General features: G+C 39.9%; 1 protein-coding gene across 1 annotated transcript in view; it reads left to right on the top strand.

Moving 5' to 3' along the window:
• Positions 1 to 17,341, top strand: part of GRHL2 (grainyhead like transcription factor 2) — a 117,464-nt gene that overhangs the window by 56,082 nt on the left and 44,041 nt on the right. Inside the window, exons 3-6 of the mRNA XM_062568550.1 lie at positions 9,520 to 9,711; positions 12,695 to 12,762; positions 14,278 to 14,662; positions 17,181 to 17,233. Of these exons, the coding sequence (XP_062424534.1) occupies positions 9,520 to 9,711; positions 12,695 to 12,762; positions 14,278 to 14,662; positions 17,181 to 17,233 (698 nt within the window). The remainder of the gene's footprint in view (positions 1 to 9,519; positions 9,712 to 12,694; positions 12,763 to 14,277; positions 14,663 to 17,180; positions 17,234 to 17,341) is intronic.

Genomic DNA, 17,341 nt, shown 5'->3' with positions numbered 1-17,341 from the left:
GGTCAGAGGAGTTTTGGGCTAGCCCGGTCTCCCCTTGGAGGTTATTTTTAGTGTATATTTTTCATCGATCTGGGTTCATCACATATCACAATGTTCTAGTGCAGTAGAGGGGGTGCAAGCCAATGGCTAGAGGCACAACTGCTTAAACTAGAAGTTCTGCAGAAAGAAACTCGTGTGTCTGCTTTTTTTTAATGAATGTTTCAAAGCACCATAGTTGAACTGGGGCTATAGCTGCTCCTGTTATCATCCCATTCCCAGAGCCATCATGAAGGGATCTTCGGGATGCAATAGTTGCCAGGGGGCATAGGGCAGGGAGGGGGAGGTCTTGCCCTCTGCAGGATCTGAGGGTTTCTAGCTTCACTTTGACATTTATAAACTGTAAAGTTTTGTTCTGCTGTAACATATAGAAGTAATTTATGTATCGCTTGTAGAACTCCCGATTAATGGGTCTCATGCATTAGTAAAGCTCAGTACTTTATGGCTTTGGTACTTACGGGACTTAACAGGGTTTTTGAGACTGTCACTGCTCCTGTGAATGCGGAGCAGCAATTGTGCAACCCGTGTGACCTGCCTGGTAAATGCCACAAGTATATGTTCCCTCTGCTCTCAGTGTTGCCTAAAGTCATGAAGGCTGGGCTGGGGGCTGGGGCTGAAGTTGCATGCAGAGCAGGCTCGGGGACAGGCCTGAGTGTGCTGATCCCTGTGGCTCTCATGGTAGCTGACCAGCCACATTACTGACCATGAGCCATACTGGTGAGGCCCAGACACCTCTGGGACATGTAAGAGCTACTCAGGACACCAGGTAGATGGGGCTGGGGCATGCTCAGACTGACCACATTAAGCAGGATTTGAGGGTAGCCTGGGCCCACACCTGAGCATGTGCTTGTGGGTAAATAAGTGAATGGAGAGCAAGTCTGGAGGTAGGAATAGGTTCAGACCTGTTCCCCTCTCAGTGTGGACTCCAGCTTGGTGGTGTCTGTGGCTGAAGTCTCTCTTGGACTCTTCACAGGATAATTTTGCCCTGGTTTCATATTTCTCCCTCACTATGTAATGTAGTTGCTGTCTCCATAATATTTAAATTAAGCATCCAGTAGTATAACAACAGAAGTATTTATGGCTAGCAGTGTGATTCTGTGAATTTTACTTTATTATTTGAGGGCCAAATATATTCCTCATCAGCTGATGATCAGTGGCAATTAGGCCACATACTGCACAGTTCTTTTTTTCCCCGCATTGCTGATTGTTCAGTTTAGGGTATCCATTAAACTGAATTTTCCAGTATGTTACTCATCCAGGAATGGATGGAGAAACAGAGGAACTAGTGATGTTCAGTGCTTGAACTTCTCAAATGTCCAACTGGTTGTTTTGGATATTCTCCAGAAAACGTCCATCTCCGTACAAGGGAGGTGGAAGTCAATGTGCTGTACCTCAGAGCACTTGCAACCACAAACTTACCTGAGAGGAATTACAGGTATCAAACCATCACATCTTGCTGTAGCACTGATGTCTCTCTAACGGTAGAGTCTGAAAGCAGGCCAAAGATCAAAGCAGAAGAGGAGGGAGGAAATTTTCCCAGGTCACTTACTTGATTGTAGTGATCACATAACCCCTTCCCTGCGGAAGGATCAGCAGAGACACTATTCTTGTCTTGGTGGAGGCATGTGAAGGGGAAATGGTAGTGCATTGGTTGGCATTTGTTGTCTTTTTCAGAAATGCTAATTCTCTGCAGTCTATTGATATTTTCCTGAAATATAGTATTTCTCCTGTGATTATGAAGCAGCCAGTAGAGCTCCCATTCTGGGACACTGTCATAAAGAAAAGAGTTGTTACTTATGAAATATTTAACTAATGAAACTATATTAAGTGTGTGTACACTGCGGAGAAGTTTAGTGTTGTTACATACTTCTAACTGGAGAATATGAACCTAATGTTAAAGTTTACATCTACCCATAGATTTATTATATCTTTGGTTTCCTGTGCCATTTTTAATATTGTGGAAAATGTTGACCCCTCCAGGACTGTTCAGTCGAATTTGTGTTTTCCTTCTGACTGTGGAAAAGGTTTCACATTCTGCAAAGAACAGCAGTCTTTGCTATCAGTGCAGTAACCGTTACATCTCCATTAACTTTCTGGGGAGTAATGAATGAGCAAGGGCTGCGGGGGCAAGGGTCAGGTTAAACTGCAGCAGGTTCAGGAAGCTCTGTCATGAGCTGCTTTTAACTTTGAAGTCTCCTGCCAGCTAAAACAAGCTTGTGTGCTATGCATGCCACAAGTATGCTTCTGGGTGAAACACTGTGGCCTCATCCGCAGCAGCTGTGATTACTGCTAATGCTGATCAATGCTGTTAGCCTTTGCAGATATGTTGCGAGCTCCAGAATATCTCATTTTTAAAGATGTCACAGTGTTGGTTTTTGTTTGTTTTTTATTTTTGTTTTACAAATACGCTGAAATCTGCCTCTTTTGAGACTGTTCTTTGCTTAGTAAAAGTGTGAAAAAGAGCAGGCTACTCAGTATATTAATATAAATGATTGTCTGTCAGAAATTAGTTTTAATTAAAGTCAAGCAAAGCAGTCTCTGAAATCATAGGTATAAAAAGTCTGTCTCGAGATAAGCAATTGACTACTTGAGATAGTCTTCAGTAGGCATTTACTGTGTGTATTTAATCTTTTTTTGTAATTCCGCTTTGACATACTTAATATATTTTTTGTCAAGGTTAATGAATCACCTATTTATTTTAATCTTTATAATCATTATTACACGTTCAAATTATTTTGGTTCTGAGTGAAATAAAACTTCTAGTAGGCATCTAATTTTCTAAGTAGTCTGTTTTACTATTCAGTGTTTTTGCTCTCAGTATAATTTACTTCCTCTTAGACTGTTTTGTGAAAGTAAAATAATTTAGTTTAACATGTCTGATCTTGTTCAGATTTGTCTTAGCACTCAAAAAGAATAATTGCCCCAAATTTGCAAGAGTCCCAAACCTGCATTCATTAGTAGGCAAAATTACTTCTTTCATGTGAGTTTGGATTGCTGGTTGGGCCAATACTCACACTTTCATGTGAGTATTGGATTCCTAGTATGGATTGCTGGTTTGGCCAAATGACATCTTATCTTCTGGTTTCTTGGTGGTCTAAATGCTTTGATTTCACTTTACTCTCCAGTCATTTGTGTGGCTTAGACTAAGTGCATTTTGGAGACCTCTTCTGGGGAAGATGGAATTCTGGGCTATGAAAGATAAAATACCAAGACACAAGAGCCGTTATTTTCCTGTTGGTTAAATATTTATACTCTTTTGTAGTCTTAACACTATTCTGTAATTGAAACAGTGATTTTACTGATTTTTTCAATTGTAAGTTGGGGAAATTCTGAGGAGTCTAAACTTTATTTAAGGAAAAAAAATAAAACATGCTGTGAGACAACCACATATTATTTTCTTTTAATCTGGCAAAGCAATATGTTGAAGGCAGATTTGGGCTAACCTTAGAATCTTTAATCCAAGATGCTTTCAAGCACAGGGAGAATTAAGACTAGTTTTGATGTATGGTTCTTGGTATGATGAGCATAGACAGGCAGTGAAGATCTAGAATTCAAATATTGTTAAACTTACCCAGCTTCTATGGGATCTGTCCTTCAACTGCTTTTTAAATGAGCATAGTAGTTTAATTTGTGCCTGTGAGTTCCCACTATTTGTTTTACAAATGATGCTGTATGTATGAATATTTGTTTTAAACTTGTTTCATAGAAGCTGTATAGCTGTACAGAGAATTGTCTGAGTGAAAACTGAACTGTTAAAAAGGGTTTTAGAACTATTGAACCACACATTTGTAAATGGTCACCCTCTGCTCTCTAATGTCAAACCTGTTTTCTTCCCAATGCACACTAAATCACAGCATACTTCAGCCATTCTGGGATCTGTACAATTAAGGGAGCAGAATCCCAGAATGTGACATGGTGTGTCTCTACATGGTAACATAAAAGTAGCTTCTTTGACCAGCATCTCTAAAATTTGTGTTTCACCTTAGGTTTCCAAGTTGGAGACAGGTGCCCTGTGTCATCTGTGCACCTTTGTATCATCCAACAAAAGAGGAGTTTATGATAAAAGTGTTCTATAGCCATGATGTGCTGGGATGGGAGCCAAAACAACACAGGTCTCTCTTGCCTTTTCCAGTTATTTGACTAATGTGGATGTATCTGTGTGCTTTGTAACAGTAGTGTGGACCAAAGCCTCATATCTCCTCTCCTGGAACAACAGTTTAAAGATGAATCAATGAAGAGTTTGCACAATTCACTGTGAAAAAGGTCTGCAATCCAGGTCTTCAGTGTTTAGCCAAGCTGTGTTTCCAAAGAGGATACTAAGTATCTGTGCTTGCTGCTCTTGTCTGGCTGGCTAAGACAAGGCAGGGGAGGCAGGGTCAGGCCTGGGCTGTAACCTGGGAACTGGGAATCCTCACGTTCTCCTGCTGCCTAACACACGTTGCCCCTTGTGTCCCTACCCAGCACATGGCCGTGCTGGGAAGGAGAAGTCCTGTTTTCCAGTGCTACTGTCTCCCAGGGGATGAAGAATTCTGTGGTAAGGTGCAGGGAGCACTACATTTTTACATTTTTTTTCTTTAAAGTTTGTTAAAAGAACAAATGCATTGTCTAAACAAGCAGTCATACTTCAGAAAATGTTTGGGCTTAGTGCTCAGCTTCGCACTTTGAGCAATCTGTTCCGTGTTTTGGGGTAGATTTCCTGGACAAGATGAAAGTTGAGGGACAAGGAGTGAATTTCTTCTCTGCTAGCACCCAATGGCATAGCATGTTATATTGAGCATGTGATGGAGGAGGGTAGGATAACTGCAGTTTCCCGGCTGTATTGTATCTGGGTACAATGGTATTGTATCCATGCATTCATGTTAAGGATGTTTTCACATGTCAGCATATTTGGGGACCTTGTATTGCACTAGCAATTTTCAGTAGGCAGGGAAGGAGGGATGCATCAAACCCTGTGGTTTGATTCATGCCTAGATGAATGGCTTCTTGTTTTGGGTGTTTGTGGTCCTCATGTTAAATCACTGGGTTGTACTTGGATTCCACCAGTATAGCTGCATCCCGGTACTTTTCATTCAGTGGCAGATTTCGCAAAGAGACTGAGGACTGCACGAGCTTTTCAAATCCAACAGAAGACTCATGCACACCAAAACTGGCTGAAAGAGATGGACAGGTGGGAGGAGGTTCAGGAAATCTTCCTGAATAAAGAGCAAACTCCAATCACAAAGCTGCCTTCTTTCACCATTGTTTGTGAATGTATTAGTGGATATTCAAGATTATATATAAGTTAATTTGTATATTGTATCAAATCATGTGAGAATGTGGCTGTTTGTGGGATTTTATAGCCCGAAGTGGTGGATGTTGAAAACTCGTTATCTCAAATTGGAAGGACTTGAAACACCAGCACATCACTTCAATTATTTATTGACTTAGGATGGTAAAGTGAGTCCTGTACGATATGGCTGTCATCCTTATGTTGTATTGCAATAACTGAAATGAGACAAACTGAGCACCAGAGTTTTGGATATCTTTATTTCTACACTACTCTTACAATATCCAGTTTTATAAAATTCCATAACTTTCATCTTAAGCTCAAAAATATCATTGTACCAGATGCCAAATCACCGTTAACTGGTATCAATCTGTAAATCTGATCTATTCCCTTTCTTAAGAGCAAAGACCACAAATCATGTAAGGCTGGTGCAAACAAGAAAATCTGTACTGAACAGTTTGGGAAAGAAGATTTTGCAAAACAAAAGGTCATCCTAAGTTTAGTCTTGACATAAATGCTCAAGTGTTGGGGAAAATCTAGCTCTTAAGTTAATGTACCTGAGAACATAGCTTCATCTTTACACACCTATAGGATAAGATACCTAACCACCTATCACTGTTTAACATAAAACAACTGAGAAGTATTTGGCAGTCATTAGGAACTTAACTGATTGCTTGAAAGGGAATTTGCACCTTTTATGCCCCAAGTATCCTCAATCTTTAAGGTGCATCTCCATGCTAAAATAATGGAGTGATTTTGGTGTACATAAGCATGCCCCTCTTAGCTTTATTCCTGCTAGCACACATCCTGACGAGAGCGCAGACATGGGCTATAGCCCGCGTAAGGAATGGGCAAAATCCCTGTTAGGCTTGTTCTTCACTGCGATCTATTTTAGAAGATATGCCTCAGGCTGCAGAAGAGTTTTGCTGCGATTCCATGCTTGCGAGCCAGGTTGAATGACAGTCTTCCACTTTCGATCTTCCCTCCCTAAGGGAGTCCCCCCCTCCCATGGGTGGGAACAGAAGGAGGTTGGTCGCTGATGGATTTGTAGCTTTTAATTGGAGTTTTAGATGTGGTGGCAAGTGCAGGCTCCAGCTGAGGCTTTTCTCACACGCTGAGCGTTCAGAATGGCTCTCCTGCAGACTCGGGTATCTGATAGTTGTCACAATTTGTCAGGATGCCACCAATATAACCCTTCTCTGAACAGTTGCTGGCTGTCATAAGTTACACAGCTGCAATTGCTGTGGGTGCCCACGTGTATAGAAGGGTGCTCGGGGGAGCGTGAAGGGAATGTGCCCATGCAGGATCTGCACTCAGAAGAACGGTTTTTCTTTGTGTACTTTAGGCATAATGTATTGGTCTCCTCTCGCTGCAGCTGGGCGGGGGGGGGGGGGGGGGAGACTTCACATCTTCGGGGCTGCTGCCCCTCTGTCACATTTGGCAGGAATTGTCCGGGAGGTTCAGAAGTAATGGAAAAGGAGGGGGAGTGCCATGTGCACACCCGAGCTTCTTTTCTAAGGGAAACCCTCCCTCCCATCCAAACGACCTTAATTAAAAGAGCAGTTTTCTTAAAGCAAGCACAGTTGTTTTGGCTGACTGCTTTGGATATAATCTTTGAAATGATTGACTATGTTAAATCATGATAATTAGGTCTGACCATTAACCTCCCACAGAGCTGATTACAGGGATGGGGGTGAAGAGGAAGTTTTTTATTTTTCTTCGTGCTATTGTTTCAGTCTGTTTGCAGAGTAAACACAATGAGTGTGTCAGTTGATTATGTTGCAGACTATCTCTGTAGCCAGAGAAGAGGAATACTTAGTTTTTAAATGTGAAAACTTGGCTTTTAGAGAACAGGCATTGCAGGAGGCGCTGGGGAGGCTCTGGGTCTCTGCACCCATGGCTTCCTAGCTGCCCGGCTCTTCACTTACTCGCTGGTTGTCCTACAGCGTTCATCCCCTTCGCTTCAACTCTTCCCCAAACCATCCTTTACGGCACCCCTCAAGGACAGCCCTCTCTTCTTATCGCTATAAGATTGTCTTTACCACGTTAGAGCAGGACGTATTGACTCCTTTCCTCCAGCATTGCTGCAGGTGAGCACCGAGCGACTGTTAAAAGGTGCTTTTAAAGGGCAGCTTGCAGCCTGCTTGTAGTGCTCATAAATCGGTTATGACTATCACATGGATATGAGCGCTCCAAGTAATAAAAGACAGTTATTGATTGTAAGCACAGATTGCCCCAGGAAGGCGAGTGAGTGCTGTTTTGTGCTTTGCGGTGGGCAGCAGCCCGTGCAGGCAAACCCCAGAGGCTGAGCTGAAGGAGAGCTTTGTGGAGGCAAGGAGAATCCCTGCCTGGCCGGGAGCCTCGGCCGCCCCAGACCCCGCCAGGCCTGCGGCTCCCTCTGGCACGAGCAGCGGGGCTGCTGCACAGCTGATCGGAGTCGCTAACAATAAAGCATTGAAAAGGAAAGCAGACCTAGTCGAGCTCTGCGTCTTGTGTTCCTAATACAGGCTTCAGCTTTTGTTTGCTGGAGGAGAGCTGTAACAACACAAATATGTACGTGGAAAGGAGGAGGGCAGAAATCTTAAGAAGAGACAGCAAAAGCCAAGGAGAAAGGCATTCAGAAACTGAAAGAAAGCTTCTAAAAATCCAGATTATTTAGAAGAAAGGAAAATATCTGATCTATAATCACTGGGTATATTTTGTGATATGAAGCTAATAAATACTCCCCCCTCCCCTGAGTTCATAAAACTCTGCTCCATGTACCAGATAGCACTGTTTATGAGTTACTTTATTTAATGAAAAACAAAATAATCTATGTACCATAGAGATGATAATCTCCACCCCCCTCCTCTTCCTTACACAACACAAAATGCACTTTACAGACTGCATTCAAGCAGCACTGAAGTTCAGTGTGGAGTCTGAGCATGCCAGTTCCCTGTAGACTGAAAGCTATAGAGAAGATACATTCCCAGAAATCCGTTTCCAAAATCGAATATAAGACTCAGGCATATAGTGCTTGAATGAGCAAAAACTCTTTTTGTTACAGCTAAAGTTTGCTACGTGAGGTCCATGGAACTGGGACCACTTAGTTAGGGGAGAACAAAAAGAAGAGACTGAATTCTGATCATTTTTTGTGTAGCAAAAAATGTTATATGAAAATGCAGGCAGTAACTGCTTGTCTGGCCAGTTATATCAGTACATTCAGTTCTAAGTAATTCTACCTTCTTTGTAGTTTTCTTAAAATGGATCAGTTTTTAAGCTGTAATGTATTAAAAGCATGAGCATGATCCTTGTAACTTGACCCATAAATCTGACAGTGCTTTTGCAACATGTAGGAAGCACACCTCACTTTCAGCTATTTCTCTGCTTAACTGTTTGCATACTAACTTGGGCTGTAGGGATGCTACTTTTCTTTTTTTTATTGCATAGCTCTTTTATCCATGAGTTTACCAACATTTTAAAAAAGCAGGTACTATAATATTCATTTGCATTTCCATTATACCAGAAATTTCAGCCATAGCTATGGCAGAGCAGCCCCTTGCCCGATACTTGGGGCACTGGACAGTTTCTGCCTCTCTCGGGCTGGAGGAAGCTGTTCTGCTGCAACTCCCACATTCTCAGGTCTGGCCTCTGTTTGCCTTGGGTCTATAACTATATGTGGTGAATGACAAAGTGGGAATTGAGCCCAAATGTGCTGATTTCTTGTGCTCCGTCCACCCAATGCTTGTACCTTGTTATTGAAAAGCTATCAGAAATTGCTAACCAATTGTTTATGTCTTCTTGTAACTGATTTTATATATATATTTTTTTCTATAATCAAGTTGTCATCTAGGAAAAATATCAGTGCTGAATTGTTCTTATATCGTTAAATTTTTATTTCCAAATAGTTTAAAAATGTTTAGCTGCTAAACAAAATTTAGCCAAAACATACTATTATTTACAATAGCTATATTGTATTATTAGTATAACAACATAAAAATGCATTTGAATTATTATTGCAAGATATACACATACTAAAAAAATGTTTTGGTTAAGTACTGAAGATACCCATTAAATATTTATATTACCTACCTACATATTTATAACAGCAAGTTTAATACAGAGAAACTTGCTTGATATATCACTTTCATTCAGCTGTATGGTGTTCTTTAACACGTATTGTGAATTAAAAATAAAATAATCCCTCTGGATCACCATTTTATTCTTCCTGTTTATGTAGTAACAAGCGACTTGTGGCCTTAGTGCCAAATGACGCTTCATTCAACACCAGACGAGCCTACACCAGTGAAGATGAAGCCTGGAAGTCATATCTGGAGAATCCCCTAACAGCAGCTACCAAGGCTATGATGAGCATAAATGGTGATGAGGACAGTGCTGCTGCTCTTGGCTTACTGTATGACTATTATAAAGTAAGTAACTCCATCATTATTCCTCCCCACTGCACTGACAGGGACCCACTCTTAAGAGGCATGAAAAGAGCCAGTTTTCAAAGACAGAAGTCACTACATCCTGTCTTCTCTCTGACACTTGTATGAAGCAAGCTTTCCATTTTAGTAAGCCTATTTGAGCCTCTTTTGATGTATTTAGCTCTGGAAAGAATAAAACAAAATGAGAATTCTCATGTTAAATTGGCAACTGTGATTTCTTTTTCAACATAACATTCTTCTTTTCTAAGAGCCTTTGATGAATAATCCCCCTTCCTTTTTTTTTTTGTACTCCAATACTGCAATATTCTTTAAAAATGGGAAAGAGGAGACCTTGTTCATATAGATCTACTTTTCTGGTTCATTACACACATGTTTTAGCTTGCTCTTTATTTGCAATATTTCACCTAGCAGTTTCCCATGTTATTTTTATTTGTATTAGGATTGCAATAGGCTGTATACACCCCATATAGTGAGATCAAGCAATTGCATGGTCAGTTTGCAGTCTAAATTGAAAGGTGAGGGACAGAAACAGAGCTGGACACCTAATATAGTTTTTGGGGGTAGCACTGACATACAGTTTGAGTTTATGTCAGGTTTTAATCCCAGGGCTTTATCCACAGTTTTGAGACCAGCTTGCTTTTTCATATATTTCATAGTGTCTAAGTGGGATTATGTCTGAGATTTCTGCTGAAATCAGAGGAGAATGCTGTAGGGTGCATCTCTGTAATGCAGACACTCCACTCTGAAACGCTGGCTGACCTTTTCATACTCTGCAAACAAGTACTGGTGTCATCTCCCAAGTAGAGAAATATAAAATAGTTTATTTCATTTAAGTACCTCAGTAATCTTGAAGCTATCTGTGCCTGAATTGGACAGATGATCTTCTATGAAAGTCAGCAGAGCAGTGACAGCACCTCCTCATAATTCATGAGGAGATGGCAGGAATGGAAATTAAAAATTAAAAACCTTTGCTTTTAATATTTATTGATATAAATTCTTTTAGAGTTTTTTTTTTTCTCTACTACAATCATTAAATGAGTGTTCAGGAGAGGGGGTTATAGGCAAAATGCCATATATGAGGCTCATAGTTAAATATTTTCTTTACTGATTATATTTCAAGAGACAGTTCATGCTGTTATATATTGTTATCAGTAGAGGCAGGCTTTTCCTGAGGAGAGAGAAGAAAGTTCCTGTTCTTGGTTGGACTAGATGATCTCCAGAGGTCCCTTCAAACCTTACTGGTTCTATGATTCTTGACAGAGTTACCACAACACTGGAGTCCATGAAGTTATGTGACATGCAGGATGGGTACAAGAATCTAGAGCATTGCTGTCTGTCTTAGTAATACCTTTGCACTACGTGTAGCAGTTCATTAATCTGCTGAATTTTTTATAAGAACAAAAAACATTCCTTTTCCTCCTCAGAACTATGTTCCATGAGACATGTCCAGTTCCTTGTTTCAGACAGTTGCAACTAAGCTGTGCGAGTCTCAAGCTGTCACCAGCAGTCAGAAATAGCTATTTCTGACTTGAAGTGAGGCAAAAGGGTAGCTCTTGATGATGTGCTCAAAATGGAAGTTAAACATAACCTCAGTCTTGATGTTGTACTGTGTCAGTGTAGAAGAGGACTTCCAACGCACAAGACTCTCAGATTGCTCTTTGCCTGGCTTATTTGTTCTGACATGCTAGGTAATTTTTAAAGCATTTTTCGCAGTCAACAGGAATTGTTTGACCTGAACTCTTTCCCCCCCCCTTCTCCTCTTTTCCTTGTAATGATATTTACCTAAACATTGGCCCTCCTTCAAGGGTAAATATGTGATCTTAACAAGGAAATCAACATGTGTGAATAGTGGCTTGGATCCCACTTTGAAAATATGTGAAGGAAGTTTCTTAGTTAGCAGGGCACTTAACAGAGAGGAAGGAAGACCCTGAGAGAAGGAAAGGCTCTGGCTAGCACTCTAACTCTGCTACTGTCTTGGAGAAGTAGCTGGTGTTAACTTTGGCTACCAAAGTGCACTTTAGTTTTGTTTTTTCCCTAAGTTGAGAAGTTTCCTAATCCTTCTTTAAAGTATATAGAAATAGTAAGTACAAATTTAGCCCATTCTTAGGTCTATCCTTACTCTGCAGTCCTGTCAGTTAACTGCTGTGATGACATGTATATAGCTTCTTTTCTGAAAAATAGATTAGGAGTGTTAGTTCCAAAATTGATGGTTCAGCAAGAAAAAAACAAAAAACAAACAAACAAACGAAAAAAGAGCAGCAACTTTGCCCTTGATGATTTCATATCTGTGCCAGTTTCAGGGAAACAGCTCTAAGTCACTTCCATTGTGAGTTTTCAGTCTATTGAGGGTCCAGCTTTGACTCGATCTTTACTTCTCATAGCTGTTCATGCACTCAGTAAAGCGGAAGTCAGTGTTGACTGGTGACCTGCCAGCATGTCCCTGACTTGTCCCTGTGCTAGTAAAGAGAAGGAGCTACAAATTTGTCCTGGTCACTAGTTCTACATCCTCCAGACTGCTCCATCAGTGGAGGGCTTTCTCAGTGAGCTCTTGGTTTAACTGAAAACTCTTTTCCCTCTGAGCTAAAAGGGTCTCCATGCAGCATTCATCCGAGCAATAATGTGCTTTCATTCACATCTTTTATTATTTGGTGAAAATGTGTGTGTTTATGAATATAAGCTTGGATTTTGACATAGCTTATACTCTAAAGATAAAGGCATACAGAAGAGTGCTTTGCTTCAGATTTTTGTGTATCTGAGAACTGAAAGAGAAAGCAATCCCTACATTTTTCCTTTTGCAAATTATCTTTGTGTTCATGATCAGTCTCCCAAAGAAAAGCAACTCCTGACATCTGTGAATCAGACAACACTGATTTAATTACATATTCTGATTGTTACACTAGACCAATCTGAAGTTGCAAATATCGGACAGTTGCATTTACCTGACTATGCCTGGTGTTGTTCTTAGGTTCCCAGAGATAAAAGGCTGTTGTCTGTTAACAAAGTGAGTGATAATCAAGAAGACCAAGATAAAAGGTACAGTATTATTCAAAATTATACACTCAAATACTAACAATGTTGATCAGTTGTGAACTGAAAGAGCTATGATAGCCTGAGGGCTTATGGTTTTCTTCCTAAAGATAAAAGAATGAGGACTATTTTGGGAGGCAAACTCAAACTTTATTCCTTTTTACTTTTAATTTATTAAAAATTTGAGCAGGATTATTAAACATGAAATTTGCTTAAAAGCAAAAAGCAGAAAGTTTCAAGATTTGTCCATGTTTTGTTTTGTTCTTTGCTGCTGTTGATAATAGTTTAGATATAATAGATCGCATTGACAATCGACTATTGACTGTTTCTTTCAATTTTCTTTTTCTAGAACAAAAAACAAGTAGTTTGTCTTCAATAACCTGCTTTGTACAGTTTTATTTGACATACTCAAATGACTCCTCATTGACATACTCATTTGACTCCTCTCACCTTCAGCTTTCCTCAGTAGGCTAAAAGTTACTTGAAGATTCAGCAGAAGCTGACAGTCACTGTCTTTATTAAGATTTGTGGTCAGGAGTGTGTATTTGCTATAAGAAGAGCTAGGTTTTTACATTTTTGTAAAGGGAACGCTATGTTCATGGAAAATTATAGCGCAGGCAAGCTACACAAGGTTTATTTCAATATAGCTAGCTCAGGATAGCACTATACTGTCTCTACTAGCTGTGTGAGGTGAAAGTTTAACTAAGTAGTTTTATTGGTATTTAAATTCACTGCTTCATGACAGAGAATTTGTAACTTTTCCTAGAGGTACAGTTTTACTTCTATCTAACTGCAGAGAAATTGCCGCAGTTGAGTGTGGTTGGCAAAACTGTCCTCCAGTGAAAAGCTGGTACAAAGGAACTGTAATGTCAGAGCAGATTTCTTGGGCTGAAAACAAAGCAGAATGTTCATAGTAGCTGCGCTGATATAAAATTGTCCATTTATAAAACTTTTAGTAGGTATAACAATCAGATACTTTGCAGCAGCAGCCCGAGGTAGAGACATGGGAGCACTGCTGGAAGTTCCCTCACAGCTGCTATAGTTACTGATCTGCTCGGATACAGTGGGATTCCACGGTACGTTCTTTCAGAAGTACTCTGGCATCAGAGGTGCACAAATAGTGGTGAGCCATCAACTACCTGAAGAAGCTTGCATCAGCATAGGAATTTTACTGTTCCTCCTATCTAATTCACATGGAGATTTATTCTATTGTCAGTAATCCATACTTCATGTTACTCTTCATGCTTATTTTGTGCCGAAGGCACTAGTGAATTGACTTTGCATCCAAATAATAAAAGTTATCCTGAATATCCAGAGTTTTGTCATACTATGTCATATCTTTTAGGGCAAATCAAATGTCTTTTGCCTAATACTTGTTAATGTACTGCTTGTTATGGCAATGGCTTATCAGAATTGTAAACACACAGACCTCCTTTCCTGCCATCTAAGACACTGAGTTATTTAAAGAAGAGATTTGCTCTATCAGGGCAGTTCATACCATGTTTTGTTTTTGTCTCACAGAAATTGTCTTAATACAACTGAAGCTCAGAGTAATTTGAGTGGAGGTGAGAACCGTGTGCAAGTCCTGAAGACAGTGCCTGTTAACCTTTCCTTAAACCAAGATCCTTTGGAGTCATCCAAAAGGGAATACAACGCAAATGTATCTGGGAGCTCAACGCCAATTACAGGGACTGGAGTGACTGTGGTAAAAGCAGAAGAGTTCACCCCTGTGTTTATGACCCCACAAGCACACTATGCAAGGGGAGAAAATGAGGAGCACCGAGGGGTTATCTTTGAACCATACGAAGTGTCCAACATTGCACCTCACACAAATTATCTCAAAGATGACCAGCGTAGTACTCCTGACAGTACATACAGTGACACCTTCAAAGATGGAGGAACAGAGGTACGTTTTGCATCTCAAATTAGCATTTAAGAATGCTATAAAAAGCTATAAACAAGACAAGTAGATTCGAGCTGTCCACAAGAACCATGAGAAGAATAGTAATACCAGTTTCACCAAATTCATCTCTGCTCCTTGCCACATTCCTCTCTCTCTGTGCTCTGATGATAGAGGGACATCATGTTTCAAAAGACAGGTTTTAAGTTGTGTTTACTGTAAACTTGGAGAGTGATAGATACTGAATAAGAAACATCTTGTATCTTCAGGGATATTGTGCCAAGCAGAGGATAGTTGCCATTCTGAAAGAAGATCAGTTATCCATTAAGATCTGCCTTCAGACCTATTCATAACAGTAAGAAATAACAGCCATTTTGTAACTGGGAAATTCTTGACATTTTCCTGAAAGTGCAAATTAGCAGTGTCAGCATCTGCCGCTAGACAAACCTAAATAATTTATTCAGAAGCTGTCTGTCGTGCTAAACTGCTCCTCAATGTGGGTAAGTGAGCAAAACTAGTAGAATTAGGTGACTAGAGGGGAACTGAAAGGTTATCAGGCAGGGAAAGAGTTCAGATGCGCATGTATGCTGGGGAATAAGGATGCGAACAAAGAGAAAGGGCTGCTGTGTAGCTATTTTGCACTGTTATGCTGAGGCAAGTAATTACAAAGTCGGCCTTAATACTACAAGTACCCTCTGGCTGCTTTTGGTTGCTGCGGAATAATGCAAACAAGCCAGAACAGTAGAAAGGTAAAAATCATTTAACACTGATAGTACATCTGCAAATAATTAGAGATATTACATGGTAAATTGCTCTTTGGATTTTCTCCTCCTCCATGAAATTGTTAATTATACAAAAGTACAAGACAGAAGTTACTTCAAGGCCTTGTTACTCTGACTGAATGTGTGAGAAATTTAGTGTCTGTTTGTGTGTATGTATTATAAAAATGTAAATTGACTCTAAACAAGCATTATAGATCAGGACATCTGGAGGTGAAATCCATGCTAAGATATAGAAACACACATTTAGGTCAACTGAATGAATGGTTAATGAAGAAATCTAACTTGTAATTGAAAAATCACTAAAATCAAACCTGGAAACATGATTCTGTATTATCAAATCACATTATTTCATTGTTACTGGTAAATGACTTTTTATGGGAGTCCAATGATAACACCTGGCATTCCCGAGGGTGCTGCATCAGCAGTTCCAGCGTGCTGATCTCTTATGGGACAGACTGCTGAAAGTTACCCAAACAGGCAGTCTGTTCTGTACAAAGTGCTGTCAAATGTGCAAAGCTGTTTGACTTTGGTGGTAAAAAGGGAAATTATATCTGTAAGCTGGCCTTGCATCCCCAAATCCATGTTACGATATGAGTGACATATTGTTACATATATTTTTTAAAAAATTAGTCATTTTTGCATTGTATTTAAAAACAAAGTATGATGCTTGTCATCTAGGCTTTCTCTGCAGTCTATGGAGAGTCCGTGAAGCAGCACAAATCTGGTTGCCTAAAATGGGGGAATGAATTGTGCTGTAGCACACTTTTCTTCCTCCTCCTTGCTCTCCTCTCCACTGTACAGGGAGATGAAACAACTACCTTGAACCAGATCCCCACGTTGAGCTGCTTAAAATTTATCTGCTCTGAGTGTTGCTGTCAGTGACCTTCCAGCCACAAGGTTCACACACCTGCAACGCAGGGGAGAGGGAAGGCTTTGCACCCCACTGCTGAAAGCTGTGCTGGGAACTACCCCCATCACTTGCTCTTTTCCCCAGTGCCCGCTTCTGGGATGAGCCTGCACCAACCTCAGCTGCTCTGGGGACTGCTGCAGGGCAGCCTAAAGCAAAACGTCAAAACATACCAGAAGAGGAACCTGTGTTAAAGTAATGTTTGGAGTAAGAAAATAGAAGGTCTTACTAGTTTTCCTGTTCATTTGGTAAAAGTGACATTTGCTCTTATAAAAAAAGAATTTGCTCTGATACTCAAATTTAAATACATTATGACTGCATATTTATAAATTGATTCAAAATGTTTATTGAATGAATTAATTATGTTATATTGAAGGAGTGCTGACTTTTTATAGCTCCCTGTTGCAGTGAATGCCTCTGTTTACAACTTGGCCATGTTCTTCTGATGCAATTTTAGCCATCTATGTAAATATACTTCTCATATCTTTCATATTCTTGTTTATAGCTGTGATTAATTTCTTAGTTCTTTAAAAACGTAAGCAAAAAAATTCGAGGATGGGTAAATCACTCAAATGTTTTTGAAAATGTTACTTATAGACTTTATATAAAATATGACTTATACGTTAACATGAAACCATCTTACTATAATACTCCCCAGGTGTAATATTTCTTACAGTATTTAGCCTATCTGTTTTAATGAATATGGATCCTTGACTTTTGATCTTCAGCAAATACTCCTTACGGTACACAATACCTTTGCACTTCACTAGTGTTTTATTGGTCATTTTCATTTGCTTTATATGAAGTTAAATTCAATTGTTTTTTTATATTTCAGAAGTATCGCAGTGTGTCAGTGGGGGCTGAAGAATATATTTACGAACAAACCAGGTATGGCATAACCTTTGAAATATGCTGACTGATACCACATAAAAGTGAGTCAAGAGGAGGCTCCCTGTGTCCGTTCCTACCCTGTCTTTCATTGCCTGGTGCCCTTAC

Source organism: Rhea pennata, chromosome 2, assembly GCF_028389875.1.
Source record: "Rhea pennata isolate bPtePen1 chromosome 2, bPtePen1.pri, whole genome shotgun sequence".
NCBI lineage: Eukaryota > Metazoa > Chordata > Aves > Rheiformes > Rheidae > Rhea > Rhea pennata.
This window is presented reverse-complemented; position numbering and strand designations above follow the sequence as displayed.